Source organism: Crinia signifera, chromosome 9 (genome assembly GCF_055691185.1).
Source record: "Crinia signifera chromosome 9, ASM5569118v1, whole genome shotgun sequence".
NCBI classification, from domain to species: Eukaryota; Metazoa; Chordata; class Amphibia; order Anura; family Myobatrachidae; genus Crinia; species Crinia signifera.
The window spans coordinates 3,798,209-3,820,166 of NC_139225.1; the positions used below are offsets into that span (position 1 = coordinate 3,798,209).

Sequence of the window (21,958 nt, forward strand, 5' to 3'; positions counted from 1 at the left end):
CACAGTGAACGGAGAGGCAATACTAAGAATCCGGTTTGTCAGACCCAAGGCTTGCTTCTCAAACACCTTTCAAGGAGCGTGTAACCACCCTCCCTCAGAAGCCTCTGATGGCTCCCTGCCTCTCCGTAACTTTCTGTTTTGCTCAGAAAGTTTTAATGAGCTGGCGGATATGATGATGACCTGCCATAAATGGCGCCCTTCTATTCTCGGTGGGGCTTTATTTGGCAAGGAGGCGAGCGAACACACAAATCCGAAGTGTCAGCTTTCATACACACGTGCGCAGACACTCGTAAGGAAGGTGTCAGTTTAATGTTTTCTCGGATTATAATTTTCCACTTTATGGTGGTCCTCCGGTGCCCGCGCCGTCCAACATGCTCCAGATGGATCGCGTCGATGATTTGGCTTTTATGTTCCTGGAAACAGCTTAACCCTTTATCTGCCACCTAGGGGGCACGTGATGGATTAGGTGTTTCTTTTGCGAGACCGGCGACGGAAGAGTTAAGCTCATTCAATGGCTAAACCTCCTACTTGTTTTGTACGTTAGGCCGCGGCAGCCAGAATTGTTGCAGTATTCTTTTTTTTTTTTTGGTCTTGTTTTTAACATTGGTTTTATTAACCCTTTGATTGCCAACATTGCTGTGAGTGTTGTGCTAAAAAAATGACGGCTTTGCCCACAGCGAGGCTGGCATATTTAACCAAACTTCAATGTATTGACTTCAGATCATTTGCCGGCATGATTCATATTCCGCGACGACGGCCCTGGCATTTTTTAGTGGATATTTTGCAGATCTCTCACAGCAACGTTGGTACCCTAAAGGCTTAAACAAAATGTTTGACGTCTGTTTCAGACAACGCATTTAACTGGGACTGTCCTGTGGTCGGACACTTAGCCGATTCCTCCCGCACTCACCATAAGGATGCTGATCATGTGATGCAGCTCATATAACTCTAGGACAGACTTAGAGACTGCCTACCAATTAACAGGACGGTTATAGGCCATCACCGTCTCAAACAACGTTATTTGCATATTCCATGGTCACACGCCCAGATTTTGGTAAGCGGCCTACTTTAAATGAAAGTCCATCTGGTCTACTAGACCTGGCCTGCAAGGGAGAGACACTCACCGGATATCATCAGTCGTCAGCCCACCTTCATCTAGTATACATCAGAAGGTTCTAGTAGGTGCGTATGCTATCCCTGCTTACATAACATTCCTAGTGAATGCACATAAGTAACACAGCACAATAAACACAAGCAACCAAACTTTAATGGGGCCTAACTGCTGTCAGGTCAAGTAGCTGGGCCCTGGTTCTATGTCTGGTACATGATTTGCAGTAGGGACCTAATGTCCGAGAAGATTCTCAGTGCTGGTGGATCAGGGCCTAGTGTCCACGTACAAGCCTAATTGTAGCCTTTGAGATTAGTGCTGTTTATTATGTAAGGTGAGAGCTCAAGCATAATGGAGCCTGGGGCCCAATTCCTGGACTTTGGTAAATGAGTTGAGGAAGACTTGATCAAGTCACAATGCACTGGTGTGAGGCAACAGGACCTACAATGTACATGTAATGTGGGGTACACACCAGGACGACCACCGTCGTTCACGACCGATAGACGACCATGGAACGATTTCCCTTGGACTTCCCGGGAGCTCCCAGGCAGTCCGCAGCAAACGATTAGCAAAAATTGTGTTTTTTTGCGGAACGATCTAGATCCGATCCCGATGCGCCCGCGATGGTCGTTAAGACGGTCGGATCGCTGGTTTTTGTTTTTTTTGCAAGAACACATGCGACCGTCGTCAGATGGGCCTTTGAAATTTGAATGAAGGGGCTGGACTAGCAGAGGGGGAGGACTAGCAGAGGGGGATAGGAATAGCAGCAGCCATTTTAAACCAGTGTATTTCTGCTTTGTTACTAGTGAGGCTTGGTTTATACCTGCTGAACGCTGGACATAGCTATTTACACATTACTTTGTTTTGCCTGCCATTACAAAGTGTCTTTTAACCCTGCACTATGGAGAATGCAGTGATGGGTAGTCACCAGCAACAGTACCTGCTCTATTATGCAGTTTTGAAGCTCAGGCGTCAGAGAGCCCAGCGCAGGAGAGAAAGATCATGCTGGACAAAGCAGTGGCTACTTCAGCGTCAGACTCGTTCGCACATGCCACTGCTCAGGGACATCAGGGAGAATAACCCAGACGATTTCCGTAACTTCTTGAGGATGGATGATGCCACATTCCAGGAATTGCTGCGTCTGGTGACTCCCCACATCGAGAAGCAGGATACCAAGTATCGCATGGCTATCCCTGCTGAGGAACGGCTGGTGGTCACCCTGAGGTTTCTGGCGACAGGACGGTCTCTTGCTGACCTAAAGTTTGGATCCCTCATCTCCCCGCAAGCTTTGGGCCTCATCATCCCGGAGACCTGCAAAGCCATTGTGAAGGTGCTGCAGTACCAGTATTGCAAGGTAAGGATGAAATATACACTGTACACTTTATTGTGCAAACAAAATATTTTTATTTATAATTTAGGCCTAGGACAGAAACAGGTTTTTTAGGCCTTTCATGGTTAAAACATGTAAAATAGTAAATAGATTGTGTCAACAAAAATATATTATAATACCATATATAAAAGATATTGTACAAAAACACACACTATATATAAAGATTTAAGTATGTATGACCCAGTTTAAACTTTCCCAATAAGTACGGGCTACTGTGTGGCAGAGGATGTCTGCCGCAGATAAGTAAAGGCTGCGGCCCACATGGCGCATGGCGCAGATGCAATGGTCCCGGCCCCATTGATGTGCGCCATACGCCATGTGAGCAGTGGCCATCACATACCTGCAGCTGAGACCATGTCTGCCGCACAGTACCCCATACTATTGGTAAAGACAAAAGGGCAATAAATGGAGTTTGCTATCCAGATTGAGGAGAATCCTGTTCTCCCTCTGGTAATGCAGGTACAGGTAGCAGCATATAAAAAAACAAAAAACACACTCTGGTAACTTCTGGAACAGGCACTTACAACAGTAGGGATAAGGTACTGTGTGGCAGAGGATGTCTGCTGCAGATATGTAAAGGCTGCGGCCCACATGGCGCATGGCGCAGATACAATGGCCCCCGCCCCATTGATGTGCGCCATACACCATGTGAGCAGTGGCCATCACATACCTGCAGCTGAGACCATGTCTTCGGCACAGTACCCCATACTATTGGCAAAGAAAAAAGGGCAATAAATGGAGTTTGCTATCCAGATTGAGGAGAATCCTGTTCTCCCTCTGGTAATGCAGGTACAGGTAGCAGCATATAAATAAACAAAAATACACACTGTGGCCCTTGTGTGGCAGAGGATGTCTGCTGCAGATATGTAAAGGCTGCGGCCCACATGGCGCATGGCGCAGATGCAATGGTCCCGGCCCCATTGATGTGCGCCATACGCCATGTGAGCAGTGGCCATCACATACCTGCAGCTGAGACCATGTCGATGGTAAATGATAAAGTAGCCTATTTTTTAAGACAGATCCTCAAAAACAGGACACTCTGGATCTTCTATCAGTAAAGAACTGTAGAATTGACGGTACTGGGGGGGTTGAGAAGGCTGTGTAGGTGTTGACTGGGTATGTGTTGGAATTGTGCTCGACTGGCCTGCTACGGTGGCAGGCGGAGTAGGCACTGGTGATTCTAATGACAGTGGTGTGTCTGGTGCACTACCAATGCCAACTATTTTAGTGCCACTGTTGAGATACCCTAAACTGCCATTATACACCAACTCCATGCATAACTTTTCAAAAGTAAGTTGCTGGTCAGGAGCCATGTTGCGAACACACTCTGCCACATAAGTGAAGTAGTTGTCATGTTTGTCCGGGTTTCTTTGCAGGACTTGATGTGCCCGCATCATAAATTCTTCATGTGCCGCTGCTTCTCCTTTTTTTCCTTTGCCACGCATTTTTTTGGCACGGGGGAGTGGTGGAGTGGGTTCCAGGGTGGGTGGCGGAGTGCGTGCCGGAGTAGGAACTTCGTTAGATGTGCATGCATTATCAGATAGGACAGATAGGTCTGGGGTTGCAGGTGGGTAGTCACCAAGCTGTAAAAAAATTGAACATGTTTACTAATCAATTCTATTTACTTCTAATTTCAGTTCCCTACCAGCGTGAATGAATGGAAAGTCATCGCAGAGGAGTTTGAACAGCGATGGAACTTCCCAAATTGCGGTGGAGCCATTGATGGCAAACATGTCCGCATAGCCCAGCCTATCAATAGTGGTTCCTACTATTTTAATTACAAGGGCTATTTTAGCATTGTACTAATGGCTGTGGTGAATGCCAACTATGAGTTTATCTTCCTGGATGTAGGAAGGAATGGCCGTGCATCGGATGGTGGCACTTTCAAGGACACAAAGTTCTACGAAAGGCTCATAGCGAACACCCTTCACTTGCCGTCTGTCCAGGAAACTAAACAGGGGCTTAACTTTGTTTTTGTGGCTGACGAGGCTTTTGGCCTGCACGAGCATGTCATGAAGCCATATGCGCAAAGGGGCCTGAACCATGACAAAAGGATCTTTAACTACAGGCTATCCAGGGCACGGCGTGTTGTGGAAAATGCTTTTGGCATCCTGGCAAGCCGGTTTCGCATTTTTCACACTGCCATTAACCTGAGGGTGGACAAAATTGACTGGGTTGTCACGGCGTGCTGTGTCCTGCACAATTTGCTCCGCAGAAAAGCCACACAGCAAAGGGCTACAGGCACAGCACTCCAAGAAGACCAAGAACTGCCAGAGGAGGTAGTGCAGATATCCTCCTTGCAAACCCCAACACAACGCTACACAGGGAGTGCACGAGCCAAACAGGTGAGGGAAGAGTACATGGCCTACTTTAATGGGGAGGGCGCTGTGGATTGGCAGGAGGAATCAATTAGATAGCCAAAAAAATAGACTCACCGATGCAGACTGCGAATTCTCCTCCTCCTCCTGCGCCGCGACTTCTTGGTTTTCCTGTTCGACCATAAGGACTACTCCTGTCCTCATCGACTCCTGGCTGAGGGTGAATGTCAACCGGTCATAGTACCAGAGCGATGTTTGATACATCTCGTCGACTCCAGCACCAGACTTCTTTGCAGCCTCCATCTTCTTGTGTTCCTTTAAGAACACCGTGCGCATATTCTGGATGCGTTTCCTCACCCATTCAACATTGGCCTCTGGATGAAATGGAAGACTGTAGCGTGCCAACTCCTCCAAGGCTTGGTTTCTTTTCATTTTGTTTGAATACTCCTTGGATTTGGTTCTCCACAGGCATTCGTGTGTACGATATTTTTCAATAAACCCTTCCAAAAACTCTTGTTCCTTTGCGTTGGACATTGGGACTGTAAAAAGATAAAACCATTTTAGTTGTTATAGTTATACCCATGTTTTGTTTCATATTTAAATTTTTATAGTTATAGTTACCAGTTTACCTAGTTCTTATGTTTTAAGTATTTAAAATGTTAATAAACTTTTATGAAAACCACTATACATTTTATTGTGCAGATTGCTATTCACACACACAGGTGAATGGGGCCTAGCAGAGAGGAGTGCATGGAATACTGCAATGGTGGACAATGGTTTATGTATATATATCTATATATACACAAACACACACACACAGGTGAATGGGGCCTAGCAGAGAGGAGTGCTTGGAATACTGCAATGGTGGACAATGGTTTATGTATATATATCTATATATACACAAACACACACACACAGGTGAATGGGGCCTAGCAGAGAGGAGTGCTTGGAATACTGCAATGGTGGACAATGGTTTATGTATATATATCTATATATACACAAACACACACACACAGGTGAATGGGGCCTAGCAGAGAGGAGTGCTTGGAATACTGCAATGGTGGACATTGGTTATATGTATACACACAGACATGGGGCCCACCCAAAAAAAACAGTGACATGGTCGGGTGCACGGTTGCCAAACCAGTGCTTTATACACACTATATACATTGGTGGCAACAGTGGGCATGCATAGAAGAGCATTGGGAGTGCAAACATACCAGGTTGTTGTTCTGGGAGATGAGACAAGAAGGAGAGTCCAACTGCTGCGCCAGCGCTGTTTGCTATGTGGAAAAACATGGCGCCGGGGGAGTGTTTAGGAAATGCCACTCAAATAGGCTGGATCAAACGACGGACGCACCGACGGACGGACGACGGAGGCGGCAAAAAACACTCACGATCTGCATACGATTGACGGTCGGTCGGCCTGGGATTGACGGATCCTACCTGCAGCACGTAGGACCAAAGATGCGACCAAACGAGCGGCGTGAACGCGCATTTGATCGGAATCGGATCAAATAAATGTCAAAAACACACGATAGTACATACAATCTGCATACAACCGGTCGGAATTGGATCTAAATTGACAGAATCGTGCCCTAGTCGTCCTGGTGTGTACCCAGCATAAGGCAGAGTAATGTGGTGAGAGATACCTGGGTTACTTACTGTATTAACCTTTTGTATATCAGTGCATGGTTTTCCATCATATGGTTATAGAGTATGGTGTATATACTGTATGTGTAATTTCATGTTTTATGGAACATACATTGTTTGATACTATTACTTGTGTGTGACACCCATTCATACTAAGGAAGAACCAGTCAACAGAGAGCAAAGAATCTGTTATTAGCTTTCTAACGTCCTTACAACTACTATTCCACTCTCATCCATGTGAATATTGGATATTCCCCCTGGGTAGAATTCCTAAACGTAAGTTTGTCCTAGAGTTATATAAGCTTTGCCCAGTTCCTGTTATGCAAGCATTTAAGTGAGCATTTGCCATTTGTTTGAATCACCAGACAATGCAGGACTCTACTGGATCATAAAGGACAGACCTTTAGGACTTATCCCCCATATTGTTGTGTATTATATGAATGTACTACTCTATTAAGACTTCTCCTGCTTATGTACATGATTTGTGAATGCCCCATGGCATCTGATTCTGAGGACATCTAGGGTTGAAAATCAAGTGAATAAAGTTGACATCCAAACAGTGGAGAGGCAGTTTTCTGTATTATTGAAAGGTGCCTTACCGGTTCTGGCTGAAATCAAGAGGGACACCTCAGGAAAGCTTTATTACATGAAGTGCCCAACTTTTCCGCAAGGTCAGTATTGCTCCATAGTTCTCACCTTTACGTGAACAGGCTTCAGTGGGTATCAAAGGGTAAGTAGCTCTTTTGCTAAAGAACCTCCAGTAGCTTCAATGCCACTTCTTGGGTCTTCTTCCACTAGTTGTCCTGGCCAGCTGGACCTCATCTTGTTCACACTGTTGCACTGTTGATCGCGGTCTTTCCTGTTCTATCTGCCATCTTTGTTTTTGGCATACAAGCTTGCGTTAGCATCATCTCTTCTTGATTCGAGAGCACTTTGTTCTCCCTCTCTGCTTTCAGGCTACTTTAGCTCTGCTCATAATTGTTAATATAATCCACCATAAGGGGCAGACCAAGTAGTGGCCGGCAAGGGGCTTCCTTGCGCTCCCCCCGCTGTGCAGTCGGGATTCCGACATCGGGCTAATGACTGTCGGAATCCCGACTGTCGGTATGTTATACCACACCCCATCAAACCTGGATAGTTTCAACTTTACCAATGTCAAGTCTTTCACAGCAATAGCGATATTATCATCCCCATCGGGGGACTGCACCTGGGACTAAAAATAGAGGAGCCCTTTAAATACATACAGTGGACACTAAATTAATGTGGAAATCTCAGAAGATTTTCTGTGGAGTATTTGTAAATATGGAAGGTGTGGCCACGCCTCCTGAAGAAATAGTAGCAAGCATACGGGAATTTACTATGTTCCCATGTTTTCGGTAATTGTGTTTTCCAAAGGTGTATGTGTCCATATTACTTCTCATACATGAAGCATGCACAGATCAGGGAGATCTGATATGTGCTTCTCAGTGTAAATGTGTACAAAATGGGGTTTGGGGTTCCTTTTCCACATAAATAGCCCAGGATTCAGCTAAATGAACTGAATATGGGGAGTGTTTTTGTTCCTCAATAACCTATATTTCCAGTCTATTCTGACCGCCTTTCAGCTCACAATACTGTTTGTATTCAGTTTAGGCCAGAAGCCTGCATTAAGGTAGCTGGATGACTAAGCTAAGCGGCACAAGTGGGCGGAAAAAACACGTGGCACATCTAGGTGTAGCTCGACGGTGGCAGACAAGATGGCATTTTTTTAAACTATGCCAAAATTGTAACTTGTGGCAGAAATTATTGGTTTGTTTGGGCCCCACAAAACAAGCTGGCAATGGGTGCTGCAATATGTCGTCATAGTCATCAGCATGGTTGGAAATGTATTTTCTAGTGAAGTGAAATCTAGATGGGATTTGGAACAAGGGAACAGGACCTCAATCAATTTTTCTGGCCTCAGAAATCCGCTGTGCAACTGGGTGACTGCTGTCATATTTCATCTCCCGTGGACTGGACTGACACAGCAGACAGGGCACCCCTGGACTGATACAGCAGACAGGGCACCCCTGGACTGATACAGCAGACAGGGCACCCCTGGACTGATAAAGCAGACAGGGCACCCCTGGACTGATAAAGCAGACAGGGCACCCCTGGACTGATACAGCAGACAGGGCACCCCTGGACTGATACAGCAGACAGGGCACCCCTGGACTGATACAGCAGACAGGGCACCCCTGGACTGATACAGCAGACAGGGCACCCCTGGACTGATACAGCAGACAGGGCACCCCTGGACTGATAAAGCAGACAGGGCACCCCTGGACTGATACAGCAGACAGGGCACCCCTGGACTGATACAGCAGACAGGGCACCCCTGGACTGATACAGCAGACAGGGCACCCCTGGACTGATACAGCAGACAGGGCACCCCTGGACTGATACAGCAGACAGGGCAGCCACCTCCAGAACCACAGTAGTGTACTGAAGACAGACACACACCTATCCAGTACACTCTCCAATGAGTTTGAAGAAACTCAGGAGCCCGAGGTGTGCTCCCTACCACCAGTGCTGTGCCTAAACACGTGCAAAGGGGGCCGTGCGATCGAGTGGGCTTATCTCCCGAAGGAGACGGGCCCCGTTTTTCCCCTAACCCCTCTCAACCATAAGGCTGAGGAGGGGAAAATAGGGAACGGTGGGTCCTTTTCGCCGAAGCTTAGAGAGACCCTCTTTCCTCAACCCCCGGAAGGGTTAGGACGGTGGGTCCTCCACACCCGAAGGTTTGGAGAGACCCTCAGTGGACTTCCCTCCACCTTGCGGCTCGGGGTCGTCCTCGGGGGGACCGCAGCTCTCCCCAAAATGCGAGAGCTTTGGCACATTGGGGAAATGGAAGGCCCAAAAGGGTCGACCACACTACCCAACAAAAACATGACAAACTACAGAAATCAGAAAACGTGAAAAGTGCATGAACATGAAAAGAAGAGAAATAAATAATAAAGAGGACCCTAGCCAGAAGGCCGGGGTGGGGGTGTGAAAAATTGTCCTACCCCATCCAAAAGGACGAGGTAAGGACATGAAGCGCTAACCTAGAGGGAAGTGCGCAGTGCTAGTGCTTACTAGTGCTTACTAGTGCATGGTGATTTTGGGGTCACCCGTGCATGTTCGGCACCCCCGAGTTTCCCCGGGGGCACAGTGCAGCCTCGGACTCCAAGCAGCCGACCGATCAGCGTCCGACCAAGTGTTTCTCTGCTCCCATCGTAGGGCACTTTCCAGCCCCTGGCATGGGAATGGGTACTCCACTGGGCTTTTCGACTGACTCCCTTAGGGGCTGCGACCCCCTCGGAAGAGCAATCTACTCAGTCTCAGTGTTTCTCCGATCCCAAGGTTAAGGTACTAAGCTGGGCCTTTCGCTGTCTCCCCATCAGAGGCTACGAACCTCTAGAACAGGAGCCATCTACTCAGTCCCAGCCTTTCTCCGCTCCTTGGGAATGGATACTAGACTGAGCCTTTCGCTGTCTCATCCTTCAGGGGCTACGAAGTACGAACCCCGTCAAGAGAGTCAAACTACTAGGCCCAGTGTTTCTCCCCCCCTCTTACCAGTGGATTTACGGAAACAACACCTCCTACCAAAGGCAGAGGTGAAGGTACTCAGCCAGACTTTTCACCACTCCCAGGCAAAAAAGAGGGGTCCCACACCCTCCGCCCATCAGAGCAGCTACTCAGTCCAGCCTTTCTCTATTCTCTGCCAGAGGCCAGTCCATACCCACTGATAAGAACAGATACTACACTTGATCTTAGCCAAAAGGCAGAGAAGCGAGTACACTCTCCAATGCCAGAGTTAAGATGCCGCTGATCAGCAAGAACCTATATAGAATCCAAAACCCGAAAGAATCCGACAGCTGGATGATGACGTTTTGCCTCCATGTGGGATCCACATCTGGCGGAAAAACCTGAGCTGTACTTGGATCCCTTCTTGGAATGGGAAGTTCGTCTGGTTCTGGTTCCCTGAGAACCGGACCTGCTCATCCCTAAATTAGGTTATGTATTTTCTTGTTACCCAGAAGCTCTTAAATGTCTAATTAGTCATTTAGATTTCGAATGGAATTTACATGGCAAATTTGCTGTGAAAACAGCTCCCAGAAGGCAACTTACACCTAAATGGATTAACCCCATTATGTTAACATTGTGTAAGAAAATAAATAAAGACACTACAGTCCAGGCATGTCCAAATTATGGCCCTCCAGCTTTTGTGAAACTACAAGTCCCATCATGCCTTTGCTATTAGGGAATGCTGAAACTATGGCAAGGAATGCTGGGACTTGTAGTTTCACAACAGCTGGAGGGCCACAGTTTGGACATCCCCAGTCTGTGATAGACACCTGCTGTGGTGAACTAACACGCCGCATTTTGATTTAAATAGTATTGCAGTCTAAATTTCCTGCTTAACCATCCCGAGAAGTGGTCACCTGGATTCGTACATATACCCCATGGTTCTTCCAGTCTCAGCGATGTCACTAGTTCTTCTGGGAGCCAATAAACTGTGTTCTCACAAATTGTGCTGTAACAGGCCTCTATCTACGCCACCCCGCAGCCTCCAATGGACGCTCTGGGGTTCACTGTCGCAGTTCTGCTACCCATAAACAATTGCTTTGTGGCAATGACCGTGCTGCTCTCGAACCCAGCGCCCTGCTGCATGTTCTGCGTTACCACTCGTGTACCCCTAGTTCTGGCCCTGCTCATGAATATTGAGTCACAAACGGCCACTCCCTCTGCAAGCTGGTGAACTTGAAAATGAAGCGCTGGCTGGCTGAGTATCATGACAAATGTGGCTAAGACACAGCGAACAATAGGAGGCAGCGTAAGACAGCAGCTGATCCGTAATGATAGACAGCTGGTTAGCATCCCCTGATCACAAGCAGAAGCTTAGAGACTGTAACCATTACAGAACGCAATGTTGGCATTGGGCATTCATTGAAAAAGATGTCTCATGTGATGTGCGGGAAGGTCTCTGGGGTTGGTCTGTGTGTGTAGGATCAGGAGCTCCCCTTATCTGCATCATTAGAACAACACAGCTATAGATTAGGCTGAGTCCTGCATGTGGAGTACAATAATTAAGTAATAAAAGTCTCGGCAGGGGTGAAGAACACAGCTCTGCAATTTGCATTCGGTCTATTGCTTTCCAGCACCAGAAATGGCTTTATTACTGTTCTCTTCTGTAATATGTGGCCCTATTAAAACCAGCATTTGTATCGCGTTTCACAGTTTTTGTTCACGTTGTGACGCGATGTGATAGAAGCGATAGTCTGCGGTAGATGTGATAGAAGCGATAGTCTGCGGTAGATGTGATAAAAGCGATAGTCTGCGGTAGATGTGATAGAAGCGATAGTCTGCGGTACACCATTACTCTACGGTTCTGCAAATAATTGAATGCAGGAACTTTGGGGCTGTTCCCACAAAGATGGATGGGGGCACCCATACAAATGCTGGGCAGTCCCCTGCGAACGCAGGCGTGCTCGGTGCCGTCTGATGACATCAGCGCCCGCCCCCAATTTGCAGAAGAATATGCATCAGAAAAGTCCTGGGCTACTTTCTGCTACGGACAGAGGAGAAATCATTCGATGGTGGGTAACCATCGATCATTCGATGGTGGGTAACCATCGATCATTCAATGGTAAGTAATCACCGAATGATGTCTTCTCTGTGCGGCACCTGGAAGCGGATGTGTAAGCGTACACACTTGTTCACAGCGTAGTAAGGGGATCCGGCCGGCGAGGTGGCCGTGCGTTCACAGGGGTGGCGTTAACCTGCTCGCTAGCCCCCGAATATACACAGCCTAGCAAGCTTTGTTACTTAGTGTATTGCACCCTAATGGCCTCCCTGTGGCATGCTGCCCTGCGCTGTATTCTCGAGTCCATACTCTCCCCACCAGTATACACGGCGATGAAGCTTGTACCTTGTATACACTGTCATTTTATTCCACGCTCCGGTTTGTCATAGGGATGTGAGAAATACATTACTGGTAACATTTCCACATTGTATCGGTGTCCACCTACACCGTGGTGAAACTTGTGGGTGGTGAGCCCAGGTGCAAATATATAATTTGGGCCTCCCTCCTCAACCCCAACCCAAGTTCATAATATCCAGCATGACAGCAGGTGACAGGGAGAGGCAGGAGGAGGCAGAGGGTGAGAAAGAGAGATGCAGGGGGAGGCAGAGGGTTACAGGGAGAGGCAAAGGGTGAGAAAGAGAGGCAGAGGGTGACAGGGAGAGGCAGAGGGTGAGAGAGAGGCAGAGTGTGATAGGAGGAGGCAGAGGGTGAGAGAGAGGCAGGAGGAGGCAGAGGGTGAGAGAGAGAAGCAGGGAGAGGCAAAGGGTGAGAGAGAGAAATTCAGGGGGAGGCAGAGGGTGACAGGAGGAGGCAGAGGGTGAGAGAGAGACAGGGAGAGGCAAAGGGTGAGAGAGAGGGAGGCATAGGGTGACAGGAAGAGGCAGGGGGAGGCAGAGGGTGAGAGAGAGAGAGAGAGAGGCAGCGAGAGGCAAAGGGTGAGAGAGATGCAGGGGCAGGCAGAGGGTGAGAGAGAGAGAGGCAGAGGGTGAGAGCGAGAGAGAGGCAGGGGGAGGCAGAGGGTGTGAGAGAGAGATGCAGGGGGAGGCAGAGGGTGAGAGAGAGAGGCAGGGGAAGGCAGAGTGTGACAGGAGGAGGCAAAGGGTGAGAGTGAGAGATGCAGGGGGAGGCAGAGAGTGACAGGGAGAGGCAGAGGGTGAGAGAGGCAGGGGGAGGCAGAGGGTGCCAGGGAGAGGCATAGGATGAGAGAGAGGCATAGGGTGACTGGGAGAGGCAGGGGGAAGGCAGAGGGTGACAGGGGCAGCAGTGCGTCCCCTAGTTCTTAGGGGCCCCGGTGCTCTGCACCTGCTGCAACAATTGTAGTTCCGCCTCTGCACCCCAGATAACTTGTGGCTTGTAATACTCTCCGGCAACTTTTACTAGCTGTATTGCATGCTCCCTTCTATGCTACTCACTAATTTATTTAAATACAGGCATATATCTGTCTGAGTGCCATCCTGTGCGAGGATGAGCAGGCCCTTGTACTAGGCCAGGGTAGAAGCATACACCTTCCCTCCTTGTCCCTCCTCACCAGTCCCCAGCAGTTGTGTCAGGCATGCAGATCTGCACAGCCAGTTTTCTACGCTTGTCCAAAGTCTACACTACACTACTAAAGTACTTTAGGTCTCACTCCATATTAACTAATGTGTGTGCATGATGTGTAATATATAGCTTTTGTTTTTAGGCCTTCAACACCTATAATGGATCTTATCGAGCACAGATACCAAAATCTTTGGCTTGAGCACCAGAAACAAGCAACCGAGGCCCTTCGTCTAAAGTCACTGGAGAAGGTAGGTGTCCGACTTAAAATACTAGTACAGGTTGAGTATCCCTCATCTGGATAAGGGATTTCTGTGGATTTTGGAACATTTTTTTTTCACACTTACCTGGCGGTGCCCCAATGATTCCCCACGTCCACGGTGTCCCTCCACGGCGGCCTTTGAAATCTTCTTCAGCGGCATCTCCAGTCCCGGGGGTGCATTGCGTGAATGCGCGGGTGCACCAGTGACATCACTGGCGCGCCCACGCAATGCATCCTTGGGTATGGGGATTCCGCTGAAGAGGATTCCGATGACCACTGTGGACACCGGGGGACGAGGTAAGCATGAAAATAATCGAAAAATTCATGTAATTTAAAATTGACCATCTCCATGCACCCGCTTAGACTCCGCCCTGGCACTGCCCATTGCAAGATGGTGCATCTCCCATGTTCCTCCACTGCAGCTGTGACCCATCAGCAGCCGCAGTGCAGGCTGATGGAAATAAGAACTTGTCGTGTTCTGCCTGAATGTAACAGCAAGCATGGATAATAACAGCCGTTATCTAGTAAGTTGTGCACCAGGTACCATTTGGATCAGTGCAGTTCAATATTTGGAGGTGCTCAGACTGGGAAACCCGGCACCTTCTTGTTGGGGTGTCCATCACATATTGTGCGTCGCCGTCTCTCCCTTGTCACCCATATGTTCGTTCTAGTGCAGTTTTCCTGTAAGATTCCCTAGAGATACATCCCAGTAGTCTAACATTCCGTAATGTATGTGAGACTCCAGGATTATTAGGAAACCTCCCAGACTGCTGATGGGATAAGGTATAGCTCAGTAATGTCCGCAGCTTGCCCGACCACCCTCAGAAATGGCTCATGTGCCCGGTTACTGGATCTAATATACTGTATGTCCTTCACGGAGCAGCACGATGACCGATTATCAATATGTCAACACCAAATTGTCAACAGTCGTTCGGTTGGCAGGGTCAAAAGATTGACATGCAAATGGTAAACACAGAAAAGGTATACACTTTTTTTATTTTAAATTTAACAATAATCCGCCCCCTAGTTCTTAACCCTATGCCTCCCTCTTGTGCCTAACCCCCCCCCCCCCCCCCCCCATAGTGCCTAGACCTATCCATCCCCAAAGTGCTTGACCCTAACCGTCTTCTCTGGCAGCCTAAACATAACAATAACCCTCTTCCTAGTGCCTATTCCTAACCATCAACAAACAGTCCCTGCTGTCATCCTAAACCTAGCACTCGCCCAGGTGCCTTACCCTAACCCTTCCCACAGTGCCTGGACCTAACCATCCACTGAGAGTAGACTACAGGGAAGGTACTAACCTATGGGTAGTTGGCCCACTGTTTCCCTTTTTGGTCTGCATGGTCACACTCTTTACATTATATAGGGCAGGGTAACATTATTCTGTACATATTCCAGGTGATGTAGCAGAGAACTGGCCAGTGTCTGATATCCAATATCCCAATAGAGCGAGCACATGCCTGGGACTCCCATTACTGGGTCCAGCCTTAGTGTCACCTTTAATATTTTAGTTGCTTCAACAGTTCAAGCACACGTCTCCCGTCAGCTGCCCTGCACCATATCACACTGTCAGATCGTGTGAGAGGCTGGTGTGAAGGAGAACGATCCTCTTACAGTCTGCGTATATATTAAGGGTGGCACAATTTCAATCAAATTAGCTTGAGGAAGAATCATGAAAAAGAGGACTATTTTTTAATCAAGTGTTTTCCCTATTGCTAATTAATAAATATAAAAATTTAGTTTCCATATCGCATGTGTGTGTGTGTATATATATATATATATATATATATATATATATATATATATATATATATATATAGTCCTTAACAGCAGTACAGGCAGCGGCACTCCAAGGAATTTAAAACAGTGCTTTTAATTGTGCTCCGACGTTTCGGGGTGACGTGACCCCGTTTTCAAGGCATAAAATAACATGCCTTGAAATATATATATATACTGTATATATAACACCGACTTACACGGATTACTAAATAACAAAGTAGTTCCCCATAAAACAGCTATACCCCCCCAAAAAAAGGTTTGTCCTGAATGGGGAACAGGCATTCAGTCACGAAGTGGTTAAAATGTTCATGCGGAAAACCATGTAAGCAGTGGAACAGAAAGAGACGTTCTCCGTGTGAGTCAGAAGTGTCTGGTAATATCTAAATAGCCTTTAAAGCAGCCAATGACTGGTTTATATGTTAATGGCCCAGGAAAATAGTGGCGTTAATGTGGTAATAACCGATTTCTGTGGGGTTTACTGCCGCTACATATGATGTTTTATGGTTTAAGTGCACAAACACACAGTTTGTTTAATTAGCAGCTGGTTTACGACTGGCGTGTCAGAGATTAGTTACAGCCAGAGAAAAGCGCGGAGAAGTATAATATTTTAATATGACAAGCATAGGGTATAATGCAGCTGTTTGTGCTGTGAGCGGAGCTGGAGACGTGTCCGCAGCCGCCACCACGCCGCTATCCTTCTGTAACATTATAAGTTGACTTCTATAAGATGGACGCAGCTAAACGACTTGAGATCATGCAATTCATTGGTCGGTATTGTAAACCATCCTCTGCAGTTAATGAGACGAAGGACACACCTATAACACTGGATTCTACCTGATTGCTAGTATACGAATTCTAGTGGCATTGCTCATGCCGCTGTGTGAGTGTATTTGCATAAATGGGCATACACAAAATGTTTTGTCCAATCAGACGCTTCATCATCAGTGTGAAACTTACGCCATGCCACTCCAGGAAAACACAAATGTGTGTGTTGCAGTGGCTAGTTGTGCGACTAACCGGCCGCACAATGCCTTCACTGTACTGTGCTTGCGTCTGCACACACACTGCTGCATCTGTGTTACCTTCCCTTACCATTCTATGGCGGATGACACAAAACTGAGCAGGGTGATTAGAACATACAAGGATGTCTTCATGCTCCAGAGCCAAGGAAATAACCCAGCGTGTATGGACAGAGATGATCGCGTTCATCGCATGGGGGGGAAAGCCGCTCAGTGCATACATACAATGGGCTGGTCCGATCCATAGGTGTGTGCCAGCGGTGAAGCACCACTGGCACACACCTATGTGAAGGGGGCGGGCAGAGTGGGGTCCGGGCAGGCAGTTGCAACGCCAAGAGCGCTCTTTCTCTCTCGGCCAATCAGCGGCCTCGCTGCCCCACTGCTGATTGGCTGAGAGAGAGAACATGTGCAAGATCTCCTGGTCAGCCCAGAGCCAGCAGCAGGGACAGCGCTCTCCCTGCTGTGGGGGATAGCCAATATCGGCAGGGACAGCGCTCTCCCTGATGTGGGGGATAGCCAATAGCGGCAGGGACAGCGCTCTCCCTGCTGTGGGGGATAGCCAATAGCAGCAGGGACAGCGCTCTCCTTGCTGTGGGGGATAGCCAATAGCGGCAGGGACAGCGCTCTCCTTGCTGTGGGGGATAGCCAATAGCAGCAGGGACAGCGCTCTCCCTGCTGTGAGGGATAACCAATAGCAGCAGGGACAGCGCTCTCCCTGCTGTGGGGGATAGCCAATAGCAGCAGGGACAGCGCTCTCCCTGCTGTGGGGGATAGCCAATAGCAGCAGGGGCAGCGCTCTCCCTGCTGTGGGGGATAACCAATAGCAGAAGGGACAGCGCTCTCCATGCTGTGGGGGATAGCCAATAGCAGCAGGGACAGCGCTCTCCCTGCTGGGGGGGGATAGCCAATAGCAGCAGGGGGGCGGAATGGTCATATAGCTTTTAGATAGCAGCGCCAATATGGACAGGGGCGCATCTCATTGGTTGCAACACTTCGACTTGTTCTTTTCAAAATATTTGAACATTATCCTCCTTAATCTCCATAGCGCTGCTCTCTCACTGTGTGACAATGTCCTTATTTCTCCCACAGATCAAATTAGGAAAGGTGCAGGACACCCGAACTACTGTGCTCCGGAGATACCAGCCCCCTGAGGATCCGGCCCCTCTCTGGCAGCTGCCACGTTTTCAAAAGGTTTGTCGCCATTCTCCCATATACTCAGCTTCGGACATTGTCTTGCTTTAGATATTCATTATTCTATGGAACCCCAGGATAAAACGTCCCATATACAAGCTAATTGTGAGCGCTGAAGGCGCGACTAGTACTGTCCTGGTCGTACTCTAGGTGCCTCATACATGTTATTAATAGGGATGTGCGAGTTTGGATTGGGGAATCCAGACACCCCCAATCCCAACTCGTGATCCGAGCCCGTTTGGGAATTCTTGCCCAGACTCGGAGCTCGGGTCTCCAGACCCCGCTAGATTCCGCTGTCGGATCTCGCAAGATCTGGACCTTTTAAGGTCATCATCGAATGATTGTTACACTGGGCAGCAGTGATCACAGGCTCAGAGCAGCCAGACACTTACTCTGCGGCTGCGATGTAAATCGGCCTATCAGGCTTCTTGCTGACGTCACACACCCTCCCCTTGGGCATGCCCGCATTTTCCTGGTAACTCCAAGCATTTTTTCTGGCATGCCGAGCGTTTCACTTGGCACTCCCATGAAATTACCGCTCACCACCCCCAGACTCCAGGTCTTATGCATGCGCAGTCTTAACGATAATCAGTCGCCGTGCAAATTTGCAGCTGTGTGATCAGGTCTGAATTGCCCCTATGTACTAAAAATGTTCCTGTGTCTATAGGAAAGCTAAAAATCCATAAAAATCTATCACAATCCTGCAACTAAAACAGCTTAAACCACCTACAGTATTTCGGGCCTCGGGAAAGCGGCTGTCTCACACTCTCCCATGGCTGGCTTCCATTACCCCCACACACTTTTACAACTTTTATTTTGGCGACATTTTCTGTAACGGTGTGTATCCGTAAGAATCGCTCTCCGTCAGTAAAGTTTTATAAACTTGCCAGTAAAATATTGTAAGACGGGTTAGCGAGGCTGTTTGGTCTCTCTGCGCTGTCAGACAACATCTTTTAGTGTAGCCTGGCCATAAAGCCAGCGACGATCCCGAGAGAGGGGACGTGAAGGTTTTCCTGCCGCACTGCCGGTTTTATACCTGTACTGTGGGCTGACGAAGTCTGCAGCGGCTCTGACAGTCCTCTCCTGTAATGATAAATCAGGACTCCTCTCCATGCACTTTCCCCACCTTGACATGTTCTATTAACATATGTCAGTAATCATTTATGAGCCTCCGAGAAGCCGCCACTACTGCGTTCTGTGCTTGGGAACAGAGAATGCCAGCCTGGAACAGCTTGTGGGAGGCAGGGGCAGATGCCCATACCATGCTCTCCTCGTACCTGTACATCTGCACATGACTGGGATGAGGCATACGGTCAGTCTGTGCCAGGCAGGTGGGCAGAGGAGAACTATGAGGGACATTTGGGACAGCCATAGTCTGTGGAGGAAAGGTCAAGGGAGGTGATGAGGAACATGCTTGCTCTAGACCAGGCATGTCCAACGTTGGCCCTCCTGATGTTGTGAAACTACACATCCCAGCATGCTTTGCAATAGTTTTAGCATTCTCTAATAGCAAAACTGTGGCAAAGCATGCTGGGATGTGTAGTTTCACAACATCTGGAGGGCCAACGTTGGACATGCCTGCTCTAGACTGACTGCTTCCCTTTTCTGGAGATGTAAGGACTCGGAGTGACCATTGTAAGATCACAGGAAGAAGTCATAATGTCATAATGATAGCAGTAAATCTTGGATGAAACGAGATTGGTAGACAGGGAAAATAAAATGCATTTTATCCTTTTAATGTGAATATTGCGTTGATTTCGGCCTAAAACTCGCCCGTCTCCTCCGCCTCTCTGCCCCATTTCTGCTTCAGCAGTTCGGTTTTATTTTCCAAGGCTGCGGTCAGAACATACCGCTGGGGACGTCTTCCCGATGAGATGTCATTATGAGATATCTCCAGGGGGCCGTATGGTTTTTAGTGCCCTCCCCTGGAATTTTCTGAATGCTGACTTATGTCTACAGCTTACATAGGAAAAGGAAGGCTCCTCTCCCGTTCTACATTCCAAAAGTGCGTTTATTGTGATTCAGACAGAAACCGCACAGAAATCTGCTTTTCAGAATATTACAAGTCAAACGCTGCATCATTTTATTGCTGTCTTTATATAAATATTATATAATGTAGAGTTCCGTTATCACTCCCAGGGTGCCTAAGTGCCAGCATGGGACGAGGGAGCCGCTAAGCACCCAACTATATCCGCTGAGTCTTTCAGCGTATTCCTGCTTATAGGTTTATGCTTTATTTGCAGAATTATTATTTATCATCTATCTATCTATCTATCTCTCTCTCTCTCTCTCTCTCTCTCTCTCTATCTATCTCTCTCTCTATCTATCTCTATCTCTCTATCTCTCTCTCTCTCTATCTATCTATCGCTTACCACTATAAGGTGAAGTACTGCCATTGACCACTTGATGGACTAATACTCCTTTGTGTGTTAAAATATATCATAACAGAAAGTGAAAGCAATATTTGCAGGGACACTGATCTGTTTCAAACTTGATGGAGAGAGGGAGCTGTGAAGACAGAGATTGGGGGTAGGAGCAGATACTGACCGGGGGAGGGGTTTAGAGATTGTGGGACCTGACCATCTCTCATCCTAACCTACTGTTTATGCCCACTTCTTTCCCTTCTGTGTCACCCCGTCTGTCTAACCCTCCCCTTTTAGAATGTAAGCTCTCACGGGCAGGGCCCTCTCTCCTCTTGTGCCTTTCTTAGAATATATAAACCTCTGCCACCCTGATGATTGCTTCAGTGTCCTGTCCCCTGATGCAACTATCCATATTTACCATGTACTTGTCCTAAACTGTCTTGTACTGTTATTTGATATGTGTTTTTGTTCCTAATTATGCTTTGTAAAGCGCTGCAGAATTTGTGTGCGCTATATAAGAAACTGTTAATAAATAATAAATAAATATATCATAACAGAAAGTGAAAGCAATATTTGCAGGGACACTGATCTGTTTCAAACTTGATGGAGAGAGGGAGCTGTGAAGACAGAGATTGGGGGTAGGAGCAGATACTGACCGGGGGAGGGGTGGAGAGATTGTGGGATAAAACTGTCACAGCTCAAAGTTAAAGTAAAAACCGTCAGAAGCTGTCATTGTGACAGGCTTTAAACTAGTACTAAATATATAGGGGTGGGGGAGCGGGGCGGGGGGAGCAGGGCGGGGGAGTCGGCGAGCAGGGCGGGGGAGCCGGGCGGGGAACCCGGGCGGGGGAGCCGGCGAGCCGGGCGGGGGAAGCCGGGCGGGGGAGCCGGCGAGCAGGGCGGGGGAGCTGGGCGGTGCATGGGGGGAGCCGGGCGGGGGAGCCGGCGAGCAGGGCGGGGGAGCCAGCGGTGCACGGGGGGAGCCGGGTGGGGGAGCAGGCCGGGTGGGGGAGCAGGGGGGGGAGCCGGCGGTGCACGGGGATGAGGTCTTCGTATTGCCGGTACCCGGTCACCCCCAGGCCCTGTAGGAGCCACATCCCCAGCTACATTCTACCACAGGCTATAGCCAGCGACTGAGTGGAAACAGATTTACAGCTTCTATTAGTTGAAAATAAATAAATAGAGGTAAGTTTGGCCTTGAAGATGTCACAGCTACTGCAGAACTGCATGCCGTCAATTTACTGATGGTCAAAATACTGACAACCATTGGCAGAGAGTCAAAATGCTGACATTTGTGGTGTCCACATGGTCAAAATACTGACATGATGACTTGTCAAAAAGTCGACATGAGTTGACATGAGTTTTTCAACTTACTTCAGGATCCAAGTGGGCATAGAGTTACATTTTAATATTTTGCCGGGCGTGGGGCCTCGCTGGCGAGCACAGTGGTACTTATTCAATCAACCTATGTAGACAATGACATAGACACCCCAAAAAAATGTTGATTTATTTTTAATGTCAACATTTTGACCATGTCGGCATAATGAATGTTGTCATTTTGAACGTGTCAGTAACTTGACTGTCTGCCAATGCTTTTCTGTATTTTGACTGTGTGGAAATCATACTGAACCCTGCAGAACCTCTTGCAAACTGAAATCATGACGTTCAAGATTGACAGCTTCGCTTGCAGGAGGGGTTCTTCAGCGGACAGGGTGCTTTTACTTTTCTGTTATATTTTTGCACCACTCT

General features: G+C 48.0%; 2 protein-coding genes and 1 pseudogene across 2 annotated transcripts in view; 1 reads left to right on the top strand and 2 right to left on the bottom strand.

Annotated features, from left to right (window-relative positions):
* The window catches only part of CFAP77 (cilia and flagella associated protein 77), a 164,012-nt gene that overhangs the window by 111,362 nt on the left and 30,692 nt on the right, over window positions 1-21,958 (top strand). The window contains exons 4-5 of the mRNA XM_083160923.1: window positions 13,738-13,843; window positions 17,745-17,846. Of these exons, the coding sequence (XP_083017049.1) occupies window positions 13,738-13,843; window positions 17,745-17,846 (208 nt within the window). The remainder of the gene's footprint in view (window positions 1-13,737; window positions 13,844-17,744; window positions 17,847-21,958) is intronic.
* Window positions 1,008-5,778, bottom strand: LOC146036439 (uncharacterized). The gene is made up of 3 exons (XM_083160441.1): window positions 4,934-5,778; window positions 3,887-4,081; window positions 1,008-1,103 (listed from the first exon to the last, which is right to left on the bottom strand). Exons 1-3 carry the CDS (start codon window positions 5,348-5,350, stop codon window positions 1,008-1,010), a joined length of 708 nt encoding a protein of 235 aa, XP_083016567.1. The 5' UTR covers window positions 5,351-5,778.
* On the bottom strand, window positions 10,047-10,266 carry LOC146039971 (U2 spliceosomal RNA; annotated as a pseudogene).

Bases quoted from the DNA above. Each gene is read 5' to 3' on its own strand.
- LOC146036439 (XM_083160441.1), bottom strand. From the start codon at position 5,350: ATGTCCAACGCAAAGGAACAAGAGTTTTTGGAAGGGTTTATTGAAAAA. The intron at 4,082-4,933 runs GTGAGTCTATTT...ATTTTTTTACAG, and splicing joins AGAATTCGCAGTCTGCATCG to CTTGGTGACTACCCACCTGC. The intron at 1,104-3,886 runs GCACATCAAGTC...TCTCCCTTGCAG, and splicing joins ATGAAGAATTTATGATGCGG to GCCAGGTCTAGTAGACCAGA.